Source organism: Aptenodytes forsteri, unplaced genomic scaffold, assembly GCF_000699145.1.
Source record: "Aptenodytes forsteri isolate BGI_AS27 unplaced genomic scaffold, ASM69914v1 Scaffold53, whole genome shotgun sequence".
Classification (NCBI taxonomy): domain Eukaryota; kingdom Metazoa; phylum Chordata; class Aves; order Sphenisciformes; family Spheniscidae; genus Aptenodytes; species Aptenodytes forsteri.
Window position 1 is genome coordinate 9,610,508 of NW_008795909.1, and position 15,510 is coordinate 9,626,017.

At 36.9% G+C, this 15,510-nt stretch overlaps 1 protein-coding gene across 1 annotated transcript; it reads left to right on the forward strand.

The window, feature by feature from the left end:
• The first annotated feature begins 1,662 nt into the window (after positions 1-1,662).
• CHCHD4 (coiled-coil-helix-coiled-coil-helix domain containing 4) lies at positions 1,663-9,785 on the forward strand. The gene is made up of 2 exons (XM_009284548.2): positions 1,663-1,768; positions 8,624-9,785. Exons 1-2 carry the CDS (start codon positions 1,663-1,665, stop codon positions 8,917-8,919), a joined length of 402 nt encoding a protein of 133 aa, XP_009282823.1. The 3' UTR covers positions 8,920-9,785.
• Positions 9,786-15,510: the final 5,725 nt, after the last annotated feature.

The following is a 15,510-nucleotide window of genomic DNA, read 5'->3' on the forward strand; positions in this document are numbered from 1 at the left end:
TGAGAAGGTGCCGCCCTGCAGCTGGTTGTTGAAACATCGCCGCGAAACGGCCGGAGCTGAGCGTGTGTGCACCTCGGGGCTCTTATTTTAGCTCGCCAGGCTTTGCTGTGGGGTGGCTGAGGCATGCGGGCACGCTCCCTGTCGCGGCGCGGAATGGTATCATCCCGTAGGAGTTAAATTTCTACCAGCTTCGCTTAAGTGGCCAGAGGTGGGGGGTTTTTACCTTTCTAAGGAAAACACGATAGATGGACAGGGTGGGTAGAGTGCGAGCTTTATGTTTCTGTATCTGTGTAAGGTATTATGTTGTACGGGTTGTGGAATTTATGAGGCTTGACCACTTCATATCCTGGGGGATATATTCCTTCCCCCTTTAAGTAATGTGCAGAGACTAAATGTAAAGTGAAAAAAAAAAGCCATTCTGTAGTTCTAAATGCCATTTTGAAATTATAAACTTCGGCACAGTGAATGCCAATTATAAACTGGTAGGTAGTCATAACCTATGGACCTCTTTGCTTATGTTTTTAATTTATTTATTTTAACAGCATCTTGGATCTTTGCAAGGTCTGTAAGTTGTCCTACAAAATTACAGTGACAGGGCTTAGAGTTCATATGTTTCTAGTACCTTATATATAAGAAATGACTGGGCGTTCTACATTGTAAAGTTTGCTGGAGTACAATGCAGAGTTGACAGAAAACTGCCTTTTTAAAAGGGTTTAATTTTATCTGTTTCTCAGACGTGTTTAAATGCATATTAGTTATGCATTTAAGTAAGCAAGTAAAGGGAGTTGCTGAACATCTGCTAGTTGAGGTCACATTAAGGGGCAAGAAGATACTAATTTCTAATATACCGAGTCATTGTAGTGGCCTTTATGAATTTGGAGAATGAAAGGAAGTTCTTGGGCAACTTACCATTTTTTTTCAACTCAATGAATACTCAGTTGTGTGTTCAGAAGAGTTTCAGCTAGCTGTTCTTTTCTGCTTGTGTCTGCCTCAATGTCTTTTATAGTTTTACAGAGTTGTTAGAAAACTCTACTCAGGTTTCCAGCCAAGCCTCCCCCCACCCTGCTACAGAACTGCTTTCTTAAATCAAGAGTGGCACAAGAGCAGGAAGTACGCTGTGTTGTTTTTCTATTCTTGGTAATGTTCACAGCACCTTTCAATATACTTGGTTCTACACTGTTAAGGTGCTTTTCAGTATTTAATTCAGATAATTCCTGTAAAATATTACACCAGTCTTTAATGGAGAGTACTATTATTAATAAGTATCCTATTGAACACTTTCCTGTAATTTAGTATAGTTCTTCTTTCACTCTTCCTTTTTTTGTCTAACCCTTTCATCTAGGTTAGTCCTAGGTTAGTTTGAGCTTGTTTTGAAACAGCTTTTTAACTTCACAGTTCAATGAACTGTGCTGTGATCTGCAGCCATTACAGTATGTTGCTGTGAAAATTGGAACTTTAGAAGAATAGAATTTCAGCTGTGTATGTGTTCCTCTGAGCCAACAACTGTTCTAATTGAAGGTGATTGATAAGTACAACAGAATTCATTCACTATTAACATTAATGCATCATGTTGAATATCTTACTACCTTGCGGTGTTCAGCAGCTTTGTAAATGATTCCTCCTGTCTTGGCTTTCTCTGAACTTTTGCTTGTTGTCTCCTATATGGTAGGAAAAGACAGAATTATATTTGCAACCAAGGAGGACCACGAGACACCAAGCAGTGCTGAGCTGGTTGCAGATGACCCAGATGACCCTTATGAAGAACAAGGTCAGTAGTAAGTAGAAGAACGGAAGTAAGGAGTGATACATCACATGTATCGTATTCTAACAATCTTAAAAAACAAGAACAACAAAAAACAAACCTTGTATGAAGTAGGAGCAAATTATTCATTCATTTTTTGAACACTGAGGGCAGCTGGTTATTCAGTAGATAAAAACCCAAACTCTTAGCGGTTTTAACTTCCAAATTAGGACATCACAGATTATATGCTTTCCTTACAGTGGGGTTTTCTCTACATTTCTAATGATCTTTCAAAGTGGACTGTTCAAATACATCAGTTGATGGCTTATAGTTTTGGTTAGTAGCCTGAGATATCCAGAAAAAAATTTTCCTTCCTTTCTTTTATTAACAAAGTTAGAGCTTAACCAGTGAAAATTATAGTTGTTTTTTAACTGTTTTAAATGACGAAGTGCAATTTTCAGAGAAGCTGAAGTGAGTTACATACCACTGTCATTGATGTGAGCTGCTCACCTGCCTGTGTGCAGCTGAAATTGCCTAATTTGGTGATCTCTGAATATGCGATTTAATATAAATTGTATCTGACTAATCCTGTACCATACTAGTAGCAATATAATCAATAACTAGTAGTAATATCTTTCAATGGCACGACAGGTAAGTTCAAATTACTCAGTTTTCAACTGTAACCATCTTGCCTTGAAAAGATGTAAGTTAAAGTTTTCAGTGAAGATTACAGTTCTTATATGAAGTAGATCTAACCTGCAAATGGAGATTTAAGAGAGCAGAATATTTCTGAGATCAAGACTTGTAATATTCTGATTGCACAGAGCATATTTTAGGTCGTTTCTAATGGGTAAATGAAACAATCTTCCTATCATGATGATTAAATAAATTTTGCCCTAAGTTAATAAATTGTCATGAACATCTGTGAATTTGGGTTAAATTTTTTTCTAATTGCCTTTATGCTTTACGGGTCTTTTAGCCTCTTCACTTTGTGTGAAGTGATCTTATTGCTTTCAGCTCAGCTGAGATAGAAGTAAATGCTTCACCCTTTTTGAAATTTTGTTAGTAAAAGTTATGCAAGTGGCTCTGTGACCTTTAGAGGGCAGTATTTAAGCACAGTTTAGCAGCTGGAGCACACAGGGTTGCTTTGTTAGCTGATATGATATGTAGTTTAATTTGAACCGTATCTTCCTGTATCGTTAAAATAACTTTTTTCATACATAGATTTGTGTTGAAATGACTTTGCATTTAGCTGCCTATCTTGGCTTCATTATAACTGTATGTAGTTGGTAGATCTATCTAAAAGTTTTGCTCATCAGCAGTGATGAGTCCGTTCAGTTTTATAATGACCCAAATGAGAATAATGAGAGAATTTCAATTTCAGAAAGGTGTTTAAAAACTCCAGTTTAGTATCTGTCGGGAATTGTTCTACCTCATATTTTCAGGTAGGTTGTTTTGCTGGCTAAGATCCAATACCCAAACTGCCTATTTGGTGGAAACAATCTATGCTTTGGGATTTGTCATCATCTTCACCATGGGAATGGTGCTTCAGCCCCTACAGATTTCAAATAGAGACCCCTACAGGCAATAAAATCTATGTGGCACTTATATCTGTTACTGTCTTGGCCAGGATGGATGATGGAACCTATAAATGATTCATGTAAAGTAGTTCATCCTTAGGTGGAAAACAGCATCTGAGGAGAGCTCATTTTTAAGAGTATTTGCTCCTGTCAATATGCTATGTGGAAGTGAAACAAAGAGTGTTTAACTCCTGTCTCAGGCAAATTTAAAATCCATTATTGGTCTGTTAAGTGAAGAGTTAACAGCCTCTAATGATCAGATGGTGGAATTAAGTTCCCCATTCCTTTTCTGTGGCTTGTGGCTTTCTCTTTCCTCTGAAAAACTGGAGACTGCTTGCAAAATAAAGCAAAGAAAGATACTTTTTCCTAGATATCGCATCTGGAGAACATACAAACCCTTGGAGATTTTATCATTCACTGAACTGTGAAGTTACCTTGCATGGTGTACAGCTAAACAAAGTGGCTTGCTGTTCAGCTAAGTAAATTCATGTATGCAGTCTGTATTGATGTTACATGTGGTTGTTTAAAGTTCACCTGTCTTCCCCTTATAATCATTCATGGTCTTTGGTGATAATTAAATATTCTAGCAACAGCATGTGGATGCATATTGGTCCTATAACTAAGCATCTATTTTTGACACCGTCTTTTAAGAGGAAAGGGAAGGGTCCCCATCCTGGATCTAGCATAATAGAGAGACATACTACAAAGGCTTGGAATGTGAAAATAGAATACAATTCTGTTGGTACCTCTAAAGAGGGGATACAATTCCTTCTGTCTCACGCCCTGCCCCAATTTATTCTTTTTCTGGTTGTACATATACCACAGGTATATAGTCTCGTACCATATATTTGGGTAATAAACTAGCCAAAATTAAAAGACCCACTTCCTCCTTGTTTAAATGCCATATTCATTGATTCCTCTTATGTGTATTTTGCTGGATATGGAAAGGCCATGGTGAGGAGGAGAGGTGGGTTTTTTCCCCAGCAATCCTGTATTTACAGCATGTTAGATCACTTGCTTCCTAAACTATAGAGCAGAGAAGAAAACAGAGAAAGCCAGAAGCTAGTTACGTCGGGGACACCTTACAGTGGAAATGTGTGTCTGTGATTCAAAATGAGAAACTTTGTAAACTCTGTTTAAATACTGTTAATAAGTTTGGGTTGGTTGGGGGTTTTTTGTTTTCTTTTTTTTTTTTTCCCTTAGCATGTGGTCAACTGCCATGTTTTAAGGGTTCTCTGAAAACTTGTCACTTGAACAATCTTGGGCTACAATGCATCAGATCAAAACAGAAACAATTGACATATCACAGAATGTAGCTGCATCTAATGGGAGTGAAATTTGTGGGCAGGAAAGACATATGGGCAAAATGTTTTGGAATATGTTGAAGTGCAGAAGCTCTGGCTCATGTGGTTTTTATTTAAAAGAAAATCGGAGAGGGCTTTGCTGTACATAAAGTAACATGCAGGCTTTTCTAATTTAGCTTCTACTTTGAATAGAAGACTTGGTTTCCAGTGTTCAACTTCTGTGGCATAATTAACTATAATGATTCTTCATGTTTTCTGCTGCACTATACACAGAACAATCATATCTGGGAAAGAATAGATTTATTACATAGATACACCATAATCTGTATTGTTTTCTAATAGAGCTGAAACTTTTATTTGAGGTTTTGGTTTTTTGTATGGGCCCTTTTCATACTTAAGATAAACATGTAGTTTGGTATTTTTGGATAGTTCTTATTTTGCTTCAGGCATTAACAGACATTAGTCTTGGAGCAGTCTAGTTTAGTCAGTAGAATACTCAGGAAAACTTGTGCTCTGTTTCCTTTGGGAGAAAATAAAGTTGTATATTCTTTATTTCTATCAGTTATGAGACTTATTTATTTATTTTGTTCTATCAGTTATGGGATTTTCGATAGGCAAAATGTTAATGGCTCAGTTTAAGCCAAAAACATTGAAAGAAATGAAGCTATGTGAAATTGGAAGATAGACAAACCAGGGTAGGTTCAAGTTAGCATTTCATATTGCAGTGTATCTCAAAGTTCACTGTATGTGCCTTTTAACAGCTGTGGCTGATGGAAACAAATTAAGAATTCATTTGCAGCAGTTTTGAAATAGTATTCTCACTGTAAAGCTTGTTTCTGATCTTATGTGTTGCAGATGGAAGAATTTAAATGTGAAAGACATCTAGTTTTCATTGAGATCTTTGCTCCCATCAGTTAGAATAATTTCTTGTTTTATTAGGCTTATATGAAATATAAATGAATATATATGAAACACTGGTGAGTTTTATGCATTACAGTAATTTTTATTAGCATTACAGCTGTGATAGGAGAGTTGGCTAAAAGTGCTTATGGAATTGCACCTCAAACACAGGTGGTTGCTGTCCTTTCCCTTCTCTGTTTTTCCAGACTTGTTGCTGTCATCTTATTTTAGAGACAGTTTTGAAATGGTTTCCACAGAGGACTGATGAAGCAAAACCCCTAGTTCTTTTAAGAAAGAACTTGATGAATGATCAGATGAACAGGACTGTTTTTATGACTGATGATGTCCCTTTCAATCCTGCTTCCTATGTGTCTGTCATCTTACATTGTGAATCATTGGCAGATAAACTTGTTATTGGAATGTTTGTCACATAACAGGGAAGAAGCTTTTCTCAGAACAACAGTGGGACTTCATTACAGCAAGTACAAAGACAAGTGTTGACATAAATGCAGATGGGCCTGCCTTCATCCATGATATTAACAGCTCCCATGAGCTAAGAGAGATTATGCTGTGTGATGTCAGCAGTTAATTGCTAATGTAAGCCTTGATCTGCTATGATGTAAACAGGGTTGTTTTTTCTTCCCCAATTGCAGGCTCAAGTATATTATGACCTGCTGGATCAGTGAGGTTTAGGCTGCATTTGAAAGAAGTTTTAATTCAATTTTAATTAAAAATAGTAGTCCCATTGATTGCAGACTTGTGATTCAGGGAGGGTGATGGATGAAATGTTTCCGTTTTAATTGTGTTCTAAGCTAGCTGATACACTTACTCATTGAAGTGTGCATTCTGCTGTAATTATCAGTGAGGAAATGCTTGCCTTATTCATCTGTATTTTTGTTTTGTTTTTTTAAAGCATGGTTTCTGTGCATATAACATCCGAAACTGATGCTATTTCAGTGATCATAGAATCATTTAGGTAGGAAAAGACCTTTAAGATCATCAAGTCAAATAGGTGCAAATCAATGCTCATACGATATATAAGAATGTATTATTTATGGGATAACTCTTACATTGTTGTTAAAATTTGCATGCTTACAAGGCAGTTCTGGTTCTAAAAGGAACAATTTAAGAGAATTATTTTACAAGTAATTTTATTGCTGTAGTGTCTTCAGGAACATTTCAAAACTATGTATTTTTGCTTTTTGAAGTATTAGAAAAATGACTGTTTAAAATGACTGGTTGATATTAGTGAGAAGGAATATAGGACTTCAAAATCTAGTTTACAAAGCAAGCTGTATTTCTTCTAGACTGTATGATCAACATCTTTCTGCTTTGTCATCCTTGGCAATAAGGAATCTGGCACCAACCATCCATTTCCTTGTCTCAGAAGTTCTGCTTTTCCTCCAGGCAGCTAGAGATGCCGTGAGGCACTGTACTAGGTGTATCTTCTCAGTACAGTGATTATTACAGATCTTTTACAAAACTATCTTGCCGAATAAAGCATGATCTATGAAAAATGACAGTATTACTGTAGTTGACTAAATCGTGCTAAGGAGACTGATCAACACTGAGATTTGACTGACTCAGTGTAATTTTCTGCTGAACTGCATTGACTGAGTTAGAGCCCATCAATGATGAATTGCAAATCAGAATAAAATTTTCCTTTCATTCCTTTTAATATAGCAATAAATATGATTGAGCTGCTTTTGCTGACTTGTACATAAGATTCATGATACTGTGGCCTAGTGTCCAAGGAGTTGCTAGTGGGAGTGAAACATATATCTGGAACTTCATGATCCCACAGGACAAAGACAATATGTAGGCTTATTGAATTTTGTGGGAGTATTTTGGGTAACGTCAAGTTACATCAGGCCGTAAATATAACTTCATGTTTGGATCGGAATTAATACAACTTTATTCTCTGACAATGATATTTTCATACCTGCTTCCAAAGGGAAAGTACTTAAACTTCAGGTTTATGCACATGCTGTTAGCTTCTGCAGAAACTCAACCTGGAGATGAAGTTAGGGAAGTTTACTAGAGAGGAGGAGAGCAAACTGTTAAAGTGGAGAAGAAACCAGCTTGGATCACAGCACAGTATTTCTCTTGTTCTTAGTAGATGAAAATAACTACATGTATGTTCATGCAAAGTAGAGAAAGGGAATGGAGATGTATTGCTTTAGAGCAATATATTAGAGACTCTAGAAGCCCACACAACCAAGTCCATTACATTACATTTCTATACCTGACTGTTTAAAAGGTTTTCTAAAACTTAGAGGAAATGAGTTCTCTGGCTTGCTGCTTGAACTTCATTGTGCAAATCAGTTGATGTCTCAAAGAACATATGCCCATTTAAATCTTCACCTTGCTATTCCATCACTAAAGTATTTCTGTGATGACTTTAACTGTTCCAGAGCAAAAACTTACAGCTGTTCCAGTTTAGAGTCTAAAATGAGACCTAACTCACTTTCAGTTGTGATCTAAAGTGCAGTTTGGTTTCTGGGAACCAGACAGGCTGGCATGCTCTCACTATTCCTTGTGTTCCATGCCATGTGACTTAATCTGTGTCTTGCAAATAAACTGATTTTCATTTTTGTAATTCTGGTTTTTCAGTTCAAATTTAAAGGGGGAAAGTTCAAAGTTAGTATTCCAGAGTTCATTTAAAACAAGAAGAAAAATTCATCCTTCCAACCTGATTTAAAAGAATTCTAGTCTTAATACTGGGATTAAATTCTTACGACTTGTATGACATGATTTTTAATGTTTGCTTGTTCCCCTGACAGAGCCTGGCAAGTGGATTGACTTGACTTTGATCTGTTTTGCAGTTTCCTTAGATTATTCTCAGTGGTGTGTAGTCCAGGGAGAAAGACTTAATTCAGGCATGGATATAAACTCATCTTGTGCCCAGTAAAGGATCATACAAATCAGAGATAGAAACAGACTGGCCAGGAAGTGAAAGGTGTTTAGCACCCTTGAAGCTACAGAACTAATATGGCATTGTTAGTACTTCAACTTACACCTGCAACTTAGCAGCTTTCACTGAGTGAAATCAATTTTTGGAAAGTGCATGTAACTTTTCTTCTCTCTTGTTTGTTCAGGATTGATATTGCCCAATGGAGATATCAATTGGAATTGCCCATGTCTGGGTGGAATGGCTAGTGGTCCCTGTGGGGAACAGTTCAAGTCAGCCTTTTCTTGTTTCCACTATAGCACAGAAGAAATAAAGGGATCAGACTGTGTGGACCAATTCCGTGCCATGCAGGAATGCATGCAAAAATACCCAGATCTTTACCCTCAAGAGGATGAAAATGAAGAAAAAGAGAAGACAAGCAAAGATTTGGAAGCTACTCCTATGGAGGCTTCTGCTGCCAAAGAGGAGACGGGATCTAGCTAATGAAGATGCAAGGAGGCTGTTGTCTCCATTTCTCATTTTCAGAGACATGGACTTTTGCGGTATGTCTGTCTTCTGAGTCCTCAAGAAATGTTTCACCGTTGTTCTATACACTGTGTCATAGTAAATAATTTATTGCCGAAGGAGAAATCTCAGTGCTACAGCCTTGCAAATAAATACTGCAAAAAGAATGAGTACGTGTATGTATTGTGTAACCTGCTATCAGACACAGTTAATACTTTAACAGCTGTTTCTTACCCTCAAGTTCTCCTTGAGTTTTGACTTGAATAATGTAATTAAATATATATAGCTTTTAACTAAAATTCCACTAGCACACCAGGTCTGTCTTCATTTCAGCATGTTCTGATCAATAGCTGCTCTTTTTTAATGTATTCTGTTCTATTAATAGAAATTGCATTAAATGATTTTTTCCTTAAAGATTTTTTTTTGCCAGAATGATACAGGACACTGAAAATGGCCTAAATCTAGAATCTGTAAAATAATTTTAAATGGTCTTATTGTTATGGTTGCATTTTACTACCAGCATCAGGTAAGGACTGCCAGAAAAATGTTGACATGTGTATCTCCTTTGATTTAATTTACTTATTGTGATGGCTTTTGCATTTTTAAAACCAGTGTGTTGTACAAACGTTGATAAAGATGAATGGGAAGAATGTTGGTCTCTGGCTTTATTTTTGCTCTGAAACCACATTTTTTGTGTTCCTTTAGTTAGCACCTGCTCCTTTAGTGTATAGACAGGCTCTTGAAAATACTTTGAGAATACAATGAAAATGTTACCTGGTGAATGATATCAAAACAGATACTGTGACTTAAGTGCATATTAAAAAACAAATACTTTTTACCTTCATTGAAAGCTCCTGTTTCTGTGTGGTGTGGTTTTTTGTTAACACTGCTTGGATTTGAGATACTCTTCTGCGTTGTAAGCGGACTTCTTGAATCAGTTTGTGGTTTGTGAAGATTGCTCCAGCTTGTCAGATTTTTATTCTTGTCCCATTCTTTTATCCTCAGCCCCAGGCAGCAAGGCATAAAAAATGTAAAGCATTTTCAGTAGCTATAGTAGACTGTAGATCATGAACCAGCACTACAGAGGACCTGAACAGCTATTAAAATATTTAGAAGTTACTTTAGAGGTGCAAATGATTTAATAGTAATTCACTATAGTTTAATACCTGTGGATAAGGAAATGCTACATTGTTTTTCTTTCGTAACAAAATGTAGGCTGTGAGAATTGTATTACAAAACAAATTTTACCTGTGGCTTCAGTAACTGTTTATTGCAGGGTTGTTTGGGTTTTTTTCTCTCCTTATGTGTTGGTTAACTTAACCAAAGCATAAAAAGTTGTAGTGGCAATAATGCAGCCCAGTAAGTCTAGTAATGTTTAAACACTTGCCTGTCTCTCTGGGCAGCAGTCTTGAGTGCTCAGCAACATTGCTTCCATATAATGTTTTTGGTATCTTGTTGTTTGCATAAGTTATTTCAGTGTTAGTGATGATGCTTCTGAATGTTTGAGGGGAATTTCTGTTAAATTTTACAGTGTGTTTGAGCTGTTTATATTTCAGTACAGCTGTTGGATCCTCAAAAAAACCTGTAGGCAATTAAGTGGCTGACAGCTACTCAGTTCTGAGGGCATAGATAGCAGGTACTCTCAGCATCTCTGCTTTTAAAAGAAACAAAGTGTGACAGAGCTTCTCAGTGTGACTTTTTCAGGGGTAGGCAGACAAATGCCAAGTTAACCTGAGTAAATGGGCACAAAAGCAGTAGTGATAAACCTTGGCACTTAGGCAATTGGACCATGAAAATGAAATCTTAGGCAATCAGATAAACACTGGGCACCAAATAAAAAAAAAAATCACATGCATCCAAGCTTTTGGTTGTTCAAATGGAAATCCAATGCGTTATTTGTGAAGAAGCAAAGAGCCGTTTGTGAAGGGGTGCTCTGTTCGAAGAATGGTTTGCCTCCTATTTTTTTTCTGCTGTGCTTTTCTTTCCCACGTTGCCTCAATGCTCTACAGGTTTTGGATTTATCCTCTGTAACAGTATTTATAGCATCTGTGTACAAAACATAAAATGCAAGAATCCTGGTCCTACAGTAGCTAGGGACCTGAACCTAATACTGACAGGGGGAACTTGCAGCATATAATTAACGTATTTGAGGGTGTGCTTAGGATGGAGTTGCGTCTTTCTGACTCTGCTGTGGCTTGGTAACCTGTTGTGCTAGATCCAGTACAAATACGGAATATGTGTAAGGGCCTTACATCAGAAATTGTGAAAAACACTATGTAATGTTTGAGGTATTTTGAGAAAGGAAGTCATAGCTCTAATCCTAAAGAGGTCTTTGTGGAAATTATCACTTTCTTTTCCTCCTATCCTTGTCAAACTAGAAACTAGCATAACTGTCATCACTTCACTGCATTTGCGTTCTGGATAATCCCTTAAAAGTGGAAGTGATGTAACTTGGACTAAAAAAAAAAAATCAAGTCTCTCTCATTCTCCTCACCTATTCTTTTTTTTTTCCTTACTTCTGCTCCTGCTGTGAGTGCCAGCCTGTTCTATTTTTTGACTGAATTTTTTTTTACCATTAAAAACTAAAATAGTAATAAAGATTTGCTTGACAAGGAATTAGGGCTATAGGTTGAGACACAGAGTTCAGTCCCTCCTGTTTTCTGGTTCAGTTCTTAGAGTACATTTCCTGCCATGGATTTTGTATTTGGCTGCATTAAGAGAAGTAAAATGCAGTTAGACTTCCTTCTGGATTTTAAGTTTGTGACAACCATGTGGTATAGCTTGCACTTCAGTGAAAGATTGGGAATTAGAAGGTAGATCAACAGTAAAAGCATATTGCCACTTCGTTAGACCTGTGAAAGTAAAGAAAGAGAAGCTATTCAGTGTGGACTCTGCAGCTGATTTTGATGATGCAATTTTAGGGTCAAGTTGTCTGTCTTGACCATTATATATCCCTTCAAAGTATTACAGAATTTACATGGAGATTTCTTTTCCATCTCTAGTAGTAGACTTGTTTTTAATGCTAGATGAACTGGGGGGGGGGGGGGGTGGGGAAAAAAAGGGAGGGGGGGGGGGGCAGGGTGGAAGTATCTGGAATTTCTTTTTTTGCTATGTAAACTAATGCAGTTGTCTATGTATAGATAATTTAACTCCTTGTTTCTATTATGTTTCCCAGTATTGCTTTGTTTACATGATTTTCCTCTTATAGTTGCATGCTCCCATTTTAAGTCTAAAATCAATCAGTGGTTACTTTAGTATGTAATAAAGATGGTAAATTGATCCCTGGCAACATGTGGCAAGCTTGTGAAATAAGCAGATGATAAGTTACATTTTTTATTGTCTGGATACAAAACTTAGAGCTGCATATTGCTGTCTTGTTGTAATGTGTTTCTTATTTTCTGCATAAATAATGTCTTGGTTCTCTGTCTGCCATCAGTGAGCTACTGATTCTTTGGGGGGCAGGGAGCAGTAGATTCAAATGTTTTTGAGAAATTGCTTGCATGGAGTCATTTTGTAATGATTTTATGCATGGTGTATCATGTGCTTTTGTATGTCAAGTCAAAAGTAGTCATTGGTGGGGAGAAGGAAAGCTTTCATTATGAAATAATTGCTCTTTGTTTAATTCCATGCCTTTTAGTTGATCTCTGTCCTATAAAAACTGACATAGAATAGAATCATTGAGGTTGGAAAGGACCTCTAACAGACATGTTAGAGTTTAGTTAAAAGGAACTGTTAATAAGGCATGAAGCACTTCTAGATGTAATAGAATATGTTTTTAATACAAATTACTTAGCCTGAACAGTTGCGTGCAGATATAATCCCAGTTGGATTTTATCCATTTAGTTTTTAGAATGAAAAGAGGTGGTTTTAATTGTATTAATCCTACAGACTTTTATCATTGCTCTGAAAATACTGCCTTGTACAACATTACTATGTAATACTTCAGTTTTTGAGTTTTAATCATTCTTCTTTGGTTTTGCACACCCTTGTAATTCTGGAGTTAATGCAGTGGTGAAACAAGCCGTAGTTTTGAAGGCTGGGTAGGACTGTTATCAACTGGCTGGAACCCCTGCATGATGCAGGCCACAAATTCATATATAACTTGTAGTAACTTGCTTGTTAGGATGGGGTTGTTCCTGCAATCAACTTAAATTTGAATCGGTGGAGCACGTGTCACATCTCCTGATGAGCATAACGATTGCCTATAAAAATTGTCTCTTATAGGTGAATGTTTTAAGATAAAATATATTCTAAAATATAGTTAACTACTGAAAAGTGGTTAAAATTAGATAAAACTGCATTTTCAGGATGTGTTTAAAAGTTACTCATTAATTTTTTCTGCTTTTCTCTGCAGTACAGCCTACCTGCATTTCAAAGGCCTAACTTTAACTTGTGTTTAGTAACTTTCCTAGAGAGATGACCTTGCTTCAGGTGCAAAAATGACTTTTTTTTTTTTCTTCCTTCCCTGCAACAGGGTGTCTAGAGGGAGATGTTTATCTTGCAGTTTATTCTAAGGATTGTTATATCTGGGGATCTGGCAGGGCTGTGTTGGAAACAAGATCTGTATCATATGCAGTTCTTATTGAGAATGTCCTTGTTAAACCTTACAGCGATGTCTCCTGTTCATCTAAGGCACTTATCTGATCACATGTCAATGAATCTCTTTGAGGAAAGTTGTTACTTAAATAGGTAGAACCTACTTTCTTATTCCTAGGGAAGAAAAAAAGGATATTATATGCTTCTTAGACTCTTGTTTTACTTCTCATTAAAATTCTAGCAGTGTTAGTGTGAAACAGTGTAGTGAAGCTACCAGCAGTTTGTCATTTACTCTTAATCAGCTCTATTCATTGGACATGACTTCATTTTGTTGAACAGCACCAGCCTGTCTGCAGTTGTTTTTCAACTGCTTTTAACCCCTCTAGAGCTGATGTTTTGTTAGTGATACTGAGAACTTGAGAAGACCCACCCAATAGAGGAAGAGTGGAGAAGGTGCAGCAACAATTACACCACCAATGTTATAATTCTTTCCCACTAATGCAGGATAGTACCTAATGTGGTTCATGGATCAGTGTGAAGTTATTTAAAATGTCAAACTGGGTAATTTGGTGGTGAATTCATAGCTAAAGCATGAGGTTCTCAAGGCCTGAAACAGTAAGATGTTAGGCTTTTTTTTTAGTGTTCTTCACTGTAGGCTAGTTCTGACTGCATAGGGTAATATGACTAGAATTCTAGTTCAAGACTTACGGATCTGTAGCTGAGCATGGAAGAAGCAGCAGCTTATCTTTCTCTCCAATATTGATGTATCTTGATACTATGAAGGCCAAGAAATAGGTCAAAGACTGCACTGAAATATTAGTAAATGTAATACATAACTGTTTCTACTTCTACTACCCTGAGCAGTTCAGACTGCTGCTATTAACATGTTAATAAGTTCTGACTGCATAGGGTAATATGACTAGAATTCTAGTTCAAGACTTACGGATCTGTAGCTGAGCATGGAAGAAGCAGCAGCTTATCTTTCTCTCCAATATTGATGTATCTTGATACTATGAAGGCCAAGAAATAGGTCAAAGACTGCTAAAATACTGAAATATTAGTAAATGTAATACATAACTCTTTCTACTAAAGACACCCTGAGCAGTTCAGACTGCTGCTATTAACATGTTAATAGCATTAGTAAAAGCTTGTAATGGGTTTTGCACCCATCACTGCCAGAAGCACAAGGGTTTATGATTAGAGTACCTGTGCATTCATCCAGTGGCTCAAGCTGGAACAGCCTTTTCATGCATTCAGAGCCACTGAAAGTAGCTGTGTACAAGTCACTGAAATGCTTGGAATATTGCTTAATTTACTGCCATTTGCTAATTTAATTGAAATAATTCCAAATGCTTGGAATGTTGCTTAATTTTCTGCCATTTGCTAATTTAATTGAAATTATTAAATTTTTGTCCTGCTTATGGAGAGTGCAGTGTTTGCTGCTTGATATACAAAAAAAGCTTTTTGTAATTCAAGGAAAATAAACTTGAGGTGGCAAGTTTCACCCAGTGGTGTCAGGAGTGGAATGTATGGCCATGGCTGCCTAATGTAGCGCTGTGATTTTTCTCCTGTTACTGACTTTACTTTTCTCAAGAATTCTTGGACTTTTCCTTTATTTCTCTTTCGTGTGTGTTTCCTCCAGTGAATTCCACGTTCTTAGCATAAACTAGTCAGCAGCCAGAGCCTGAATGGAGAGGCAATCTCTAAAACAAGAAGAAATGTTTTTGGTGTTGGTTGGTTTTGGGTTTTTGTTTTGTTTTTGACAACTAGCTTATTACAAATTGGGATTGATATATCTGTGAGCAGACAGCTCATGGAGGCCCTGTTGTAGCCAAAACAAAGAGCACAGGAAGATTTGTAGTGATTGCACATTGCAGATTAACCCAGATGCCGCAACAATGATGTTGAAGGGTAAGTCGACATAGGATTTGCTGTACCAGATCAACTGGACCCGTCATCAGATTTGTTTGTTTCTGAACGTGACAAGTTCCTTATGCCTCCTAAGAAGGTGAAAGCATCCCCCCATATGCACTC

Coding starts and splice junctions, on each gene's coding strand:
- CHCHD4 (XM_009284548.2), top strand. CDS start 1,663: ATGGTAGGAAAAGACAGAATTATATTTGCAACCAAGGAGGACCACGAG. Junction 1,769..8,623: donor TGACCCTTATGAAGAACAAG/GTCAGTAGTAAG, acceptor TTGTTTGTTCAG/GATTGATATTGCCCAATGGA.